At 37.9% G+C, this 13,013-nt stretch overlaps 2 protein-coding genes and 1 pseudogene across 2 annotated transcripts; 2 read left to right on the forward strand and 1 right to left on the reverse strand.

The window, feature by feature from the left end:
• Positions 1-2,202: 2,202 nt before the first annotated feature.
• On the forward strand, positions 2,203-3,962 carry LOC113324129 (E3 ubiquitin-protein ligase RNF14-like). Its single transcript, XM_026572463.1, has 6 exons — positions 2,203-2,403; positions 2,497-2,571; positions 2,659-2,796; positions 3,031-3,181; positions 3,249-3,628; positions 3,708-3,962. Exons 1-6 carry the CDS (start codon positions 2,203-2,205, stop codon positions 3,960-3,962), a joined length of 1,200 nt encoding a protein of 399 aa, XP_026428248.1.
• A 1,103-nt stretch (positions 3,963-5,065) lies between these two features.
• LOC113324130 lies at positions 5,066-7,223 on the forward strand (annotated as a pseudogene).
• A 147-nt stretch (positions 7,224-7,370) lies between these two features.
• LOC113324131 (protein CWC15 homolog B-like) lies at positions 7,371-7,718 on the reverse strand. The gene has a single exon (XM_026572464.1). The coding sequence runs from the start codon at positions 7,716-7,718 to the stop codon at positions 7,371-7,373; it is 348 nt and encodes a 115-aa protein (XP_026428249.1).
• Between the last annotated feature and the right edge of the window lie 5,295 nt (positions 7,719-13,013).

Genomic DNA, 13,013 nt, shown 5'->3' on the forward strand with positions numbered 1-13,013 from the left:
ATTACCAAACTTCACAGTTGATCTTACAGACTCATCAAGCTTATCAAATAAATCTTTTCTTCCATACATATGATTGCTACAACCAGTATCTAAGTACCAGTTAAGTTGAGGTTGTTGTTCTGCAGTATGACAAGCAAGTAACATGTTTTTCAGCTTTCTGTTCTTCTTCTTCTTCTTCTTCTTCTTCTTCTTCTTCTTCATCTTGACTCTCAGCTATATTTGCTTTGAAGTTGGCTTTGTAGTTATCTTCTGCTGTCTTTCTAGGCTTTGGACAATTAAAAGAAAAATGTCTAAAATCTCCACAATTATAACATTGAAGCTTTTCTTTATCTACTGGTTTTCTTCCCTGATAACCTCCATTATTTGATCTTCCTCCAAAATTATATCTTCCCTGATAACTTCCACTTTTTGATCTTCCCCCAAAGCTAAAATTTCCTTGATTGTTAGTCCATCTGACTTGACTTTGTAGTGCTTCTTCTACTATTTTTGCAGCAGATATTTTTTCAAGTAACCTCTGTTCATAAGCCTGTAATGAACCTAATAACTCTTTAAGAGTCATAGTTGCAGCAATATTACATTCCTCTATAGCAGTTACTTTTGCTTCAAACTTCTCGGGTAAGCTTCTTAAGATCTTTTCCACAATAGTTGAATCTTCTATGGTGTCACCATTAACTTTCATCTCATTGACAAGATTCAATGTCTTTGAGAAGAACTCTGATATTGTCTCTGATGATTCCATCTGTAACAGTTCATATTTACGCTTCCGAGTTTGTAATCTCAACTTCTTAACTTTGTCAAAACCTTTGTAATAATTTACCAAACCATTCCATGCTGCTTTAGCTTCTTTAATATGGATAACTCTATCCGTGAGAGACTCATGGATACCCTGATGAAGAATATAGGTTGGTTTAGAGTTATTCTTTCTGTTTGCTGTTAGAGCAGTTTGTTGTTCTGCTGTTAAAACAACTCCTACTGCTGGTTCATCATAACCTTTTACAATATCCCACACCTCTTGATATATGAAAATATTCTCTATCTGTAACCTCCAGTGTTCTAAGTTTTTACCTTTACTTTGATTGAACTTAAACTCATCATCTTCTTATGCTCAACAACTCATACCACAGTCTTAGAATCTCATACGAGTGCTCTGATACCAAATGTAGAAAGTCTGATATCAAAGACTTAACGAACACAAAACGTAACTCAAACTCAAGGAAAACACTTTCCTAATATAACTCAAACTCTAAACATAGAATTGTTCTAGAAACTCAAAACTCTAAACAAATTCCTAAGCCAAACAAACTTCTCGATAACAAAGTTTCCTAATAGTGTCACCTTCCAAATATAAACCAGTTTCCTAAAACTGGCACCTTCCGAATATAAACCAGTTTCCTAAAACTAGTACCTTCCATATTTTGTCTCAAGTTTTCTAAAACTGGTACCTTCCATATATGAAACAGCTTGAAACAACTTGTGAACTGTTGCATAATATCTTGGTTTAACATTGGACACTCCGTCTTTAAATTAAGTTGGGTGGCCTGACTAGTCTGATGCCTAGACCTATGCTTCCTTAACAAATTTTTCTACACAAAAGTTTTTTTTGGACCAAAAACAGGGACGGCCTGTAGCCTGGATTAGCCCCTTGCTAGGCCCGTCCCTGGTGTCATAGGTAATTATACGCCAGGAACACTTGCGAAGTCTCTCCTGTGTAACAAAATAAGTTTTCCAATTAATAAAAAGTTCTGTTCTTTATTCTTCTCTTACAGTAAAGTACAAAACTCCAAGCATCATGTAATTTTATCTCCCGGAATCTCTTATCCTCAACTTTTTTTTTCTTTTTTTTTTTCTTTTTAACCCTAGTGCTAATTTTTGTCCTATACCCCATATGTCAACCGTCGAAAATATTTATTCAAGTTATGCACATGAATTTTGATGTATGTTTTTCGATTAGTTTCGTCTTCTTTTCGCTGACGCTAAATTCACCATGAATAAGAATAGGAGGAGTACTAGAACTGCAGAGAAGAAGTGGGTTACTGTTAAACCCTACCATGAACAAACCAAAGTGATGAACAAAACCTAAATATTGATTTTCCTACCGTACCCGCCGTATCAGAAGAATTGATCCAACCTCCTCCTGAATCAGCTCCAAAGCATCCCAATTCTAATGGGTTTGATCACCCAAATCAACAACAACCGCACATTATGATCGAAAAAGTAGAATCTGATCATGAAGCGGGTTTATCAGTTATTAACAATGAAAGTCTGGAGGAAGCGCGAGAAAGTGATGACAAATCTCAAGATGATATTATTCGTAGTCGGTTAGTAGATATTAAAATGGCAGCCCAAGAACCCACATTGTCACAAGAACAACTTACAGTTAATGCTAGGTTGCAGGAAGAGGAGGTAAAAATATATTTTAAAAAGTCCAAAACTTAATTCTTACTTAAAGCAAGATTTGTGTTTTTCATGTCAAGGTTGTTCTTTGCATGCATGCAGATACTAGCAATGGAAGCTATATATGGTGAAGATGTCATTGTACTTGACAGAGAAGACGGCTTCCGGTCTTTCCAGGTTTTGCAAATACATAGCTAGTTAAGAAAACCATTGAACAATCTTTTTTCTTTTCTCCTGAATAACTGAAATTTATTATTTCTGCAGATAAATATACATATTGAAGCTCCCGGTAAACTTATAACGTCTACTAAGATCAGCGGAATAGACAATGAAGCAATGGAAAGAGCTGATGACTCAGACGGATTCTTTTACTCCATCAATGTTCAGTATCTTCCCCCAATCGTATTAACATGTTTACTACCTAAGACATATTCAAGCCATTCGCCTCCCTTTTTCACCATCTCTGTTCAATGGCTGAACACTATGAAAATATCTAGCTTGTGTCAAATGTTGGATACGATTTGGACGGGTCAATCAGGGCAGGAAGTTGTTTATCCATGGGTGGATTGGCTATACAATTCATGACTATCTTACATAGAGTTTGATAATGGAATAATGCTTGGTCCATTTGAAAAGGATGATACCGACGGAGATAGACGTGCCATTTCAGAAAGCGTCTCCCCAGACGTCGATTTACATTCACTACTGAACTATAATGACGGCAAGTGCTACGAGAAATTCTGCCAAAACCTACCTGCATGCTGCACTTGTCTAAGTGAATATGCAGGTAGTTTCTTATGCGCACCTTTAGCATATCATGTTGCGTTCAATTATGGCATATCTTCTTTTAACAGGCACGAAATTTATAAGATTGCCGTGCAAGCATTTCTTCTGTCACAATTGCCTGGAGACGTATTCAGCCATGCAAGCAAGGGAAATCATGGCAATACAATGTCCGCAAGTAAAATGCAAGGAACTGGTTCCACCTGGATTGGTTAAAAGCTTGCTTGGGGATGAAAGATTTGAACAATGGGAGTCAAAATTGTTTCATAAGACACTTGATACAATGTCTGATTTAGTCTATTGCCCTAGATGTGACATGGCTTGTTTAGAGGATTCGGACCATCTTGCCCAATGTCCCAAGTGCTTCTTTACCTTTTGTGGTCTTTGTAGAGATCGACTTCATGTTGGAGTTCAATGTATAACATCTGAAGAGAAGCTTAACTTGTTGCGGGTAATATGTTTAATTCTAAGTTTGCTTGATTTTCAGAAGCAATGTAAAGATCTGACATGTTATGTTATTACCGACGCAGAATCGTCAGCCCGGAATTAAAACAACTAGACAACAACGTAAAGAGCTGGACATGATAAATCATCTTTTGAATGAGAAAGAAATCAAGCGCATTGCTAAGAAATGCGCTAATTGCTCGATGGCAATCTCCCGCATTTCAGGTTGTAACCACATGCGTTGCACGAAATGTAAGACAGAGTTCTGTTATAAATGTGGTGAAGCATATTACACAGGTTACTGCATGAATTGTACCGCTTTCGACAATGATACTTTTTAACAAGAGCGACAAGAAATGCGGTTGCGTCAGGAGCGTCAGCGGGAAGCCGAGATGAGACAACGAGAGGCAATACTGTTGCATAAGGAGCAACAGATGCTAAATAAGAAATGAGCTGAAGATCCAGCTTATCATCCTCACCCTTGTCCAATTTTCCGTCAAATGAATGCAAAGGTGAGCGAAATGAACTTTTCTGCCTTTTGCAACTAAAATGACTGAGAATCCAATTAGTTACGAAAACCTACAATATTCCTAGCTTGATGAGCGTTGCACTGATATAGTAATTTTGTCGCAAAATGGAACAGGTAGAGAACAACAACCACATTTTCTGCTGGTCTTGCCAAAAGCATTATTGCTACTTGTGCAGAAAGATTGTCCAACGAAGCTCCCAACACTATGGACCCAAAGGTTGCAAACAACACTCAGCTGGATGAAACTGGAATAAGCTAAAACTAGAATTAACTGCGTTCAGTTATCAAAATTTGTATGTATCCATATTTAGTTCATATGGTTTCGCGTTAAGGCATACAAGGTAAGACATGCACATTCACCATTTTAGACCATTCGTATCATCCAATCTCAACCTCTTTCTTCTGTTTTTTGCTTTCCGTATAAAATAAACAGCTTTGACACTGCACCTAAGAAGTTGCTGGCATTAGATTCTCGTTTACGTCTCGTTTGCTGGAAGTAAAGAAATGTCTGTAAATATTTTTCACTAACTTGAATTATTTTCTTCCGTATCTTTAAATTGAGTTGACAAATGGTGTGGTTGCTTAGGATATTAAATGCCGAATTTCTATCAAATGAAGTACCAATATCCGTGCGTAATTAGCTTAAGAAACCCAATTTTATAACGGTTTAGTTTTTTCTTTAACTACAATCTTCAAGTAAGGATGAATCCAGCTCACATGTACAATCTTCAAGTAAGGATGAATCCAGCTTACGGTGTTGCATAGTTTCTTTACTACTCTTTCTGAAATCCTTGATAAACATAGGCCGACTTCTGTTACTGTTTATAGTTTCAGCTCTATGTTGGCTTTTATAAAGCTTAGGCACATCGAGTTGGCTGTTTTTATCGTATTCCATTTCTCGGACAAGTTCAAAAGATGAATGATTTTGAGAATATTATGAATAAGGGTACAAATTTCACTTTGGAGATCTTACCATCACTTGTCAACGAACCATCGGAGCTTATTGAACATGACCAGATTATGGATGTGGGTGACCATCCACAGCAAGTGATTGAGTTGGGCGACCTGGCTAGTCTGACCGTTAGACCTGTGCTTTTTGTTATCTCCTTCCAAAATCTAACTTCTACTGTGACATCTCATCGGAAAACCACAGTTCCTACTTGTTTCCGCCAAAACAGTGAGCTGCTAGCAGTGGATACGGTGGAGAGACAAAGTAGTAGGCATTCGAAAACAAAAGTTCTGTTGAATGACATATCCGGAGTAGCTAAAGAAGGTGAGATTTTGGCTGTTCTGGGTACTAGTGGTTCTGGAAAATCAACACTGATTGATGCACTTGCAAATAGGATCTCAAGAGAAAGTTTGAAAGGATCGATTACACTAAACGATGAGGCTCTTGATTCTAGGCTACTTAAAATGCTTTCAGCTTATGTGACGCAAGACGATCTACTCTTCCCCATGTTAACAGTTGAGGAAACACTCATGTTCTCCACTGAATTTAGATTGCCTCGTTCGCTCTCGAAGTCAAAGAAAAAGGCAAGAGTTCAAGCTGTAATTGAGCCACTAGGACTTGAAAATGCAGCTAAGATGATGATAGGAGATGAACGCAGCAGAGGCGTGTCTGGTGGTGAGCGCCGCCGTGTCTCCATTGCAGCTGACATAATACATGATCCTGTCATATTGTTTCTTGACGAGCCTACAACAGGATTGGATTCGACTAGCGCTTTCATGGTGGTGAAGATTCCTCAGCGAATTGCTCAAAGCGGGAGCATAGTTATCATGTCAGTTCACCAACCTAGTCACAGAATTCTATGTTTGCTGGACCGTCTGCTTTTTCTCTCACATGGGCATTTAGTTTTACAGCGGCACACCTGCAAATCTCCCAGTTTTTTACTCGGAGCTGGGATATCCTATCTCCGAAAATGAAAATCTGACGGAATTTTCTCTGGATTTCATTAATGAAGTTAAAGGGTCACCAGAAGGAACAAAGCGCCTAGTTGAGCTCAGCAAATCATGGCAACAAAACAAGTATCCCAAAGATTTAGACTCAGATAATTCCAGTATGTGCCTGAAAAGCTCTATAGCCTCCAGTATTTCAAGCGGGAAATTGGCATCTAGTTCCTCTACTACTACATTCGCTAATCCGTTTTGGATCGAAATTCTAGTGTTAACGAAACGATCTATAAAGAACTCAATTCGAATGCCTGAATTGTTTTGGGTACGACTAGGGCCGTGTCTATTTGTAGGTTCACTCTTAGCCTCCATATTCTGGCAACTTGATAATTCGCCAAAAGGTGCCCACGAGCGATCAGGATTCTTCGTTTACTTAACCGTTTCAGCATTTTTACATTGTGTGGATGCTCTCCCTATTATCCTCCAGGAACGGTGCATATTAACACGAGAAACAGCTTACAATGCATATCGTCATTCATCATACGTATTATCTTACACAATTGCAGACGTACCCTCCCTAATGATTATGTCCGCTGCTTTCACTGTAACAACATTTTGGGCAGTCGGATTAGCTGGTGGTTTTCCTGGGTTCTTTTTTTTCTTCCTTACAAACTTGACTTCATTTTGGGCAGGAAGTTCTCTTGTTGCTTTCATCTCCGCAGCAGTTCCGCATATTATGCTAGGCTATGTCATCATAGTAGTTTTGCTTGGTAACTTCTTTCTCTTCAGTGGGTTCTTGGTCTCCAGAGATAGAATTCGGCCGTATTGGATTTAGTTTCATTACTTATCATTAGTAAAATATCCATTCCAAGGAGCTATACAAAACGAATTCGACGATGCGAGTAAATGCTTCTTCAGAGGTGTTCAAATGTTTGATAACACACCTAAGGTTGGAATTCCTGGCGATATGAAGATTCAGTTTCTGAAGTTGTTGAGTGATGCGTCGGGTACGGGCATAAACTCTACCACATGCATAACGACTGGATCCGAAATACTGAGAGAGAATGGTTTTACTGATCTTAACAAGTGGCAGTGTTTGTGGATTACAGTGGCTTGGGGCTTCTTTTTTAGAGTTCTCTTTTACTTGTGTTTAATACTAGGGAATAAGAAGAATAGAAAATAAACTCAGAAAAAAAAAGATAGCTTCTAAAATCCGTGCATTGAAATAAAAAAAGGAGAAACGAAAAAATTAAAAAGTAAACTGATGGCAGATCTTACCGAAATCAAACATGCAGCTTTTCAACTAATTGCTTAAGCAAAATTTATTTTTTCATATACTTTTGCAAGAATTTTCGATGGAAGTCATTCCTGATCGTGTCGTTGATGAAGCGCTTGGGTGTTTTAGATTCACCCGACTCTGGCTCTTAAAAGTCACATCGTCATCCCATCTTCTTTTAATAGTAAACGATGCTGCATTACTGACCAGAGGGTTGCCGCAGTTAAGTTTTGCTTCCTTTACCTTTATCTCCTCTTCCTGTTCTAGTCGCTCCTTGCGAAGCCAATCCTCAAGTCTTTCTTTTTTAATGCGTACAAGCTCAGCCATGAGAGTATCAGTGTCATCAGAATCATCGTCGTCGCTTTCACTATAGCTATATTTATCAGAATCATCGACATTCATATTGCGGCCAGGAGCAGTATTTGCAGTGCAGAATCTACACCTTTGGAGAACAATGCCTAAACTCACGCTTATCCTGGGTATCTTGTCAATATCCCTCGACGAGGTTTTCTGGAGAAGCCCTAGAAATTGTATCTCAAGGCATACCCCTGTATTTATTTGTTCTTTATAGTGCTCATATCCTCACGGATCAGGAAACCCCCCTAACTTTGTCATCGGATTAGGAAACCCCTTAAAAGAAGTATTTAATAATAAGTCCGTTCAGCTAACTCAACGAGATGCTGTGGTGTAGTCGTTATCACGTCAGTTTTACACACTGAAGGTACCCAGTTCATTGCCTGGGCAGCACCATATTCTTTTTAAGCATGGTCCTCACTTTTGGAGCCTTAATTGTTACAACTCGTTCGGATATCACTCGATATTTTTCGTTCATTCTTATCCGCGATCTGAGTTCAAAACTCGTTCCGCGATTTGAGTTTAAAACTCGTCAGGACTTTTCGTTCATTCTTATCAGCGATCTGAGTTCAAAATTCGTTAGTATTTTTATTTTATTGGTGTACTCGGTTATCACGTCAGTCTTACACACTGAAGGTCCCCGGTTCGAGTCTGGGCAGCACCATATTCTTTTTAAGCATGGTCCTCAGTTGGAGCCTTCATTGTTACAACTCCTTCGGTGATGATATCAGTCCCAGTTCGAGCCTGGGCATCACCATATTCTTTTTAAGCATGGTCCTCAGTTGAAGCCTTAATTGTTACAACTTGTTCAGTGATGATATCAGTCCCAGTTCGAGCCTGGGAAACACCATATTCTTTTTAAGCATGGTCCTCAGTTGGAGCCTTAATTGTTACAACTCGTTCGGTGATGATATCAATCAGTATTTTTCGTTCATTCTTATCCGCGATCTGAGTTCAAAACTCGTCAGTATTTTGATAGACACATTTTGTGTCTACGTTGTCCTTAATTTCATGTATTGTTGGTACTCGATTTTTGTACTTATTATAGTATTTTATGTGTTTTTAGGTATTTTTGGAAATAAACATTCTTGGAAAAAACGGCTCGAAAAGTCGTCTAAAGCACCGGAAGGAACGTGTTATTCAGACTCTCACTTGTGGATAAGGGGCGCCCAAATGATAAAGGGTACCCAAAGGATATTTGCACCCAAGCAGATGATCAGAGACACCCCTCATGGCATCTGCTATTCGCACCCCAGAACCGGATAGGGGGCACCCATCTTCTTCTTCACGGGAAAGATATTTGGCGGGAAAAGAAATCTCAACTGTGTGAGATTCTGGTCATGATATTATGGGGATATTTGTGTCTTTAAGACATGATTGTCTTCTTACCATGACAGTAAGATTTTGTACGTGTCTTGAATGGAAGGAAATCGTATACTTTTGGATATTTTCGGGAACATGGAAGGAATTATTCACGGAATTAATTGAAGATATTCTCTTCATTATTTGTCTCAATTAAATGAGAAGATTTGGATATACCATACAACTCAGAAGACGTGTGAAAATGGAGAGGAAATATTCCCGTAAAATACTTTCATTAACTGCAAAGATCTTTTGGAGTAATTGAGATGATTGTCGACCTAAGATTGGCTTCACAGTATAAATAAGAGTGTCTTGGGTATCAGTGAGGGGACGGAGAGTTTGGGGGAGATTTTAAAACACTACAGAGTCGAGAAAATCGAGTTGCAGAGAACCACCATTTCTGCTGCTGCACAGCTGAAGAACACGAAGAACAGACTAACGAAGACAGTCGTTTGTCAACAATGATAACGACACAGAGGCGGGGGTCGTAGAAGCGTAACAGCGACAGTTGGATTTTATCGTTTTCTGTAACAGTTCGGTTTGTAACAAATATAATTGTTACAAACCCGGTTTTAACAATTTTCTCATACTTTCATCATTTGTAAACCATCTTTGAGCATAAATGAAATCAACTTTTGAGCGTGTTTCCAACATGATGAGAGGATAAATTCTCGCGCAACCAAGACAATGGATGAATCTATTCACACATGAATAATGGGTAAATATTTCATTTTCTCTAATTTCTAATAATAATTCACTCAATCACTGCTTTTACAGAGTTCTTAAAAGTTTACATAATTTTCTTAATTACTTGTGATTCAATTTGATAGGTTATATTTTGTTTAATCAATTGATAGTCTATGCTTAGGGAATACAATTAATATTTGAGAATATGTTTGATTATTTGTGAATTAAGAAATAAAGGATTAAAAGGCTAAATTAGAGTTATGAAATATTTGACATCATTCATTCATGTGTAATAGTGAATTTTAGTATCTTGGTTATCTTTAATATCTTGAAATCAATTTTTGAGTTAAGTTTTCTTTATTTTTGTTAGTTTCATTAAGTCTAAAATTCATTGCCTTTACAAGTCTTGAACGAATCTATTTACTACAACAACTTTGAAACCAAACCAAATTTTGGCGCCGCCGACGCGGATTTGTTTTTAGGTTTTATTTTATTTGTTCTTTTTTACGCGCTTTGATATTTTTGTTTTCTTTCAGATCTGGAGCTAAGCTAAATAAAAAGAGAAAGTGCTGAAAAGAAAGGCAAAGACCAAAAAGGAAAGAAAAGAGAAATCTAGAAGGAGTGAAGAAGAAGATTTTGTAAATAATTGTATTTTATTTTTATTTTTTTAGAAACCGTAGTTAAGGTTTTTATTTTTGGACTTTTTTTTCTTCCGGACATTGAACATTGGACTTTATTTTTAAAATCCTAAGGAAGGGTTGGTTTAAATATAAACTGCACAGGGAAGAACGACGATTACGATATCGTCTCGGCCCCTCGGGTTCGTACACTGACATCGGAGTCGGTGGCATGAGTCGACTTCTACGGTTCAATCCCTGTCTTGAACTGGATGATTTTGTATGCATATATGTTGAGGACCTAAAATCGGATTTAATTTTCTAGTAAAGGGCAAGGCTGGCCAAATCAAGATAAAGACTCAGATTTTATCACCGTTTCCTTCTTGCCCGCCTTAGGAACACGTAACCTACGCGAACCTAAGCCTTAAAATTTGGAGTAGTACGAGACCGATAGGGTAACGAGCTTAATAGGAAGTCGTTCGAAAAATATTGGTTTCTATATTGAGCATACTTCGAATTTCATGATGGTTTCTGTAAATTGAATGTGCCGCCTTGTAATGCCGGTGAGGCCTTGGGTATCAAAGCTCCACTGAGCTTCCCTCGTCTCTATTCAATTTACTTTAACTCGGATTGATTCCAGAAAGGTTTTCTCAGATTGTAACGAATTCGTTTTCGAAAGAATATAAGCTGGTCTAGAAACAATCTAAGGGAGCCATCATGCTTTTTGTTTGCTAGATAAAATAGGCTTCTTGTGGTCGAGTCAGCCTTCTTTGTGCTTGTTTAGATTTCCCTTGCAGTTAGGATGTCGAACTGGTATAGCCAATACAATGATTATTCAACTGAGCAACATGAACATTATTCTTTTTATGACCATAGTGTAAATAGTGGTTGGGAACGCCAAACTTTTGAAGGTTATGGGTCATACCATGATGAGACCAATTACTATCCACATGCCCAACGGTCATACGAGCGAGATTTTTATAATTCCTCTCCTCTAGATGAAGCACGTATGATACTTGAGTCAACACGTAAGTTACATGAGTCGACACATAAGTTAGCGGACACAAATGACTTAGTTATGGACGAAAGAACGGTAAAAATGAGTGAAACTTCTTTAGAAGATAACCTCAGGAAGTTAGCTGAGTCAACATGTAAGTTAACCGAGCCAACACGTGAGTTTTCTGAGTCAACATGGAGGCTTCAATTAGAGACGTATGAAAGAACTGCTCGAATTACTCATGATTGACAATACATTCTTTCCTATATCACCCGTGAAAATAAGTATAAATTTTATAATCAAGAGGACGAGGTTAGAATTGGTAACACTACTTGTTTTGATGAGGTTCGATCTTTTTCATATTATTATAATGATGAGGATAGTGTTGATGGAGAATCATACATATGTAGGCATAGCGATCAGGAAATGGTTACTCCAGTTGAGCTTCCTAATGGTAGTATTATTTCTAGTCCAAATCACGATAATTTTAATAATTATTCACTTATTCAGAAGGATGTGGATTTGACTAGAGATACCACCGTTTTAGACGATGTAGTTCATGATCCTTTAGCCTGCAGTATGTTAGATAACCCATTATTTTATGTGCCCATCAGTGAATCGGAGGAAGTAACTATGATTAACACCTTAGTTAATGAGCCTTTACTAGAAACTTTCGCTGATAATCCCTTATATGATTGTGATGATGGTTTAGAGGAAAGAGTTTACCTTGAAAATAATGTTTTAGAGTCTAGCGATTTAGAAACACTAATCTTAGAAGACCATAAACTCGTAGAGATGAGCGAGGATGAACCAGACTTAGAAGAATCAATTGACCATTTTCAGGAACCTGATGACCTAGAAATTAGGGAACTTGTGACTAGTCTCTCTAGAGACACAAAAAACTCTATGTTTGGGGGTGATTATCATTCTCCTTGTGCTTTAACTCTTAGAAAGTTCCCTCGTATAGGACTTGATATTTGTGCCTCAACCACCTTACAAAATTATATTCATACACTTTTTCCCGAACCTAATGATTTCCAGAGAGAATCTCAGTTGTTAGAAACCCATCCTCTGGTTGATGTGGTTAACCCGGGCTACCATACCACGATTGACTTTGTTTTGCCACCAAATATTTTTCTTCCTATTGTGGGAACATATGAGTTCAGATGTGTCGGTTATTGAGTTTTGAGACTAAACCTAATTACTTTAGGAGATTAGGGTCGACACATTTGTTTAAGGAAGACCACCACTCTCATTGTGGTCAGCTGTGTAAGTCAAATCTGATTGACTTAGAGGATCCCCAATTATTCAGGTTATTGTTATGTTCTTCTAAGTTCTTAGTTGAGTATTTTCAGAGTCTTAAACCTGATCTTCAGAATGCCTTTGAGGAAATCCAACCGATGAAAACCTTTTATTTAGACCCTTTTATAGATCCTGAGCCTGAACCACAACTAGATGTAGTCTTAAGCAAGGGTATGTTCGGTATCTTCTTGGTCTGTTGCAGTTTCCTCTTCTTGTGGGTAACACTTTTTGATCCAGATGACCCACAGTTATTCCGGCTACTGCTATATGATTCTACGAGGTGACTAATTCTTCCAATGTCTGGCTGAAGACTTTAAACTTAGCACTTCTTGGGAGGTAACCCATTTTCATGCGACACAATAATATTCTTCCTTATTT

Source organism: Papaver somniferum, chromosome 11 (assembly GCF_003573695.1).
Source record: "Papaver somniferum cultivar HN1 chromosome 11, ASM357369v1, whole genome shotgun sequence".
Lineage (NCBI taxonomy): Eukaryota > Viridiplantae > Streptophyta > Magnoliopsida > Ranunculales > Papaveraceae > Papaver > Papaver somniferum.

What these genes read in the sequence shown, in the direction of transcription:
- LOC113324131 (XM_026572464.1), bottom strand. Translation starts at nt 7,718, where the DNA reads ATGAATGTCGATGATTCTGATAAATATAGCTATAGTGAAAGCGACGAC.
- LOC113324129 (XM_026572463.1), top strand. Translation starts at nt 2,203, where the DNA reads ATGATCGAAAAAGTAGAATCTGATCATGAAGCGGGTTTATCAGTTATT. An exon ending in ACGGCTTCCGGTCTTTCCAG is followed by an intron (nt 2,572 to 2,658) that starts GTTTTGCAAATA and finishes TTATTTCTGCAG; the next exon opens with ATAAATATACATATTGAAGC. An exon ending in TTCAGTATCTTCCCCCAATC is followed by an intron (nt 2,797 to 3,030) that starts GTATTAACATGT and finishes CCATTTGAAAAG; the next exon opens with GATGATACCGACGGAGATAG.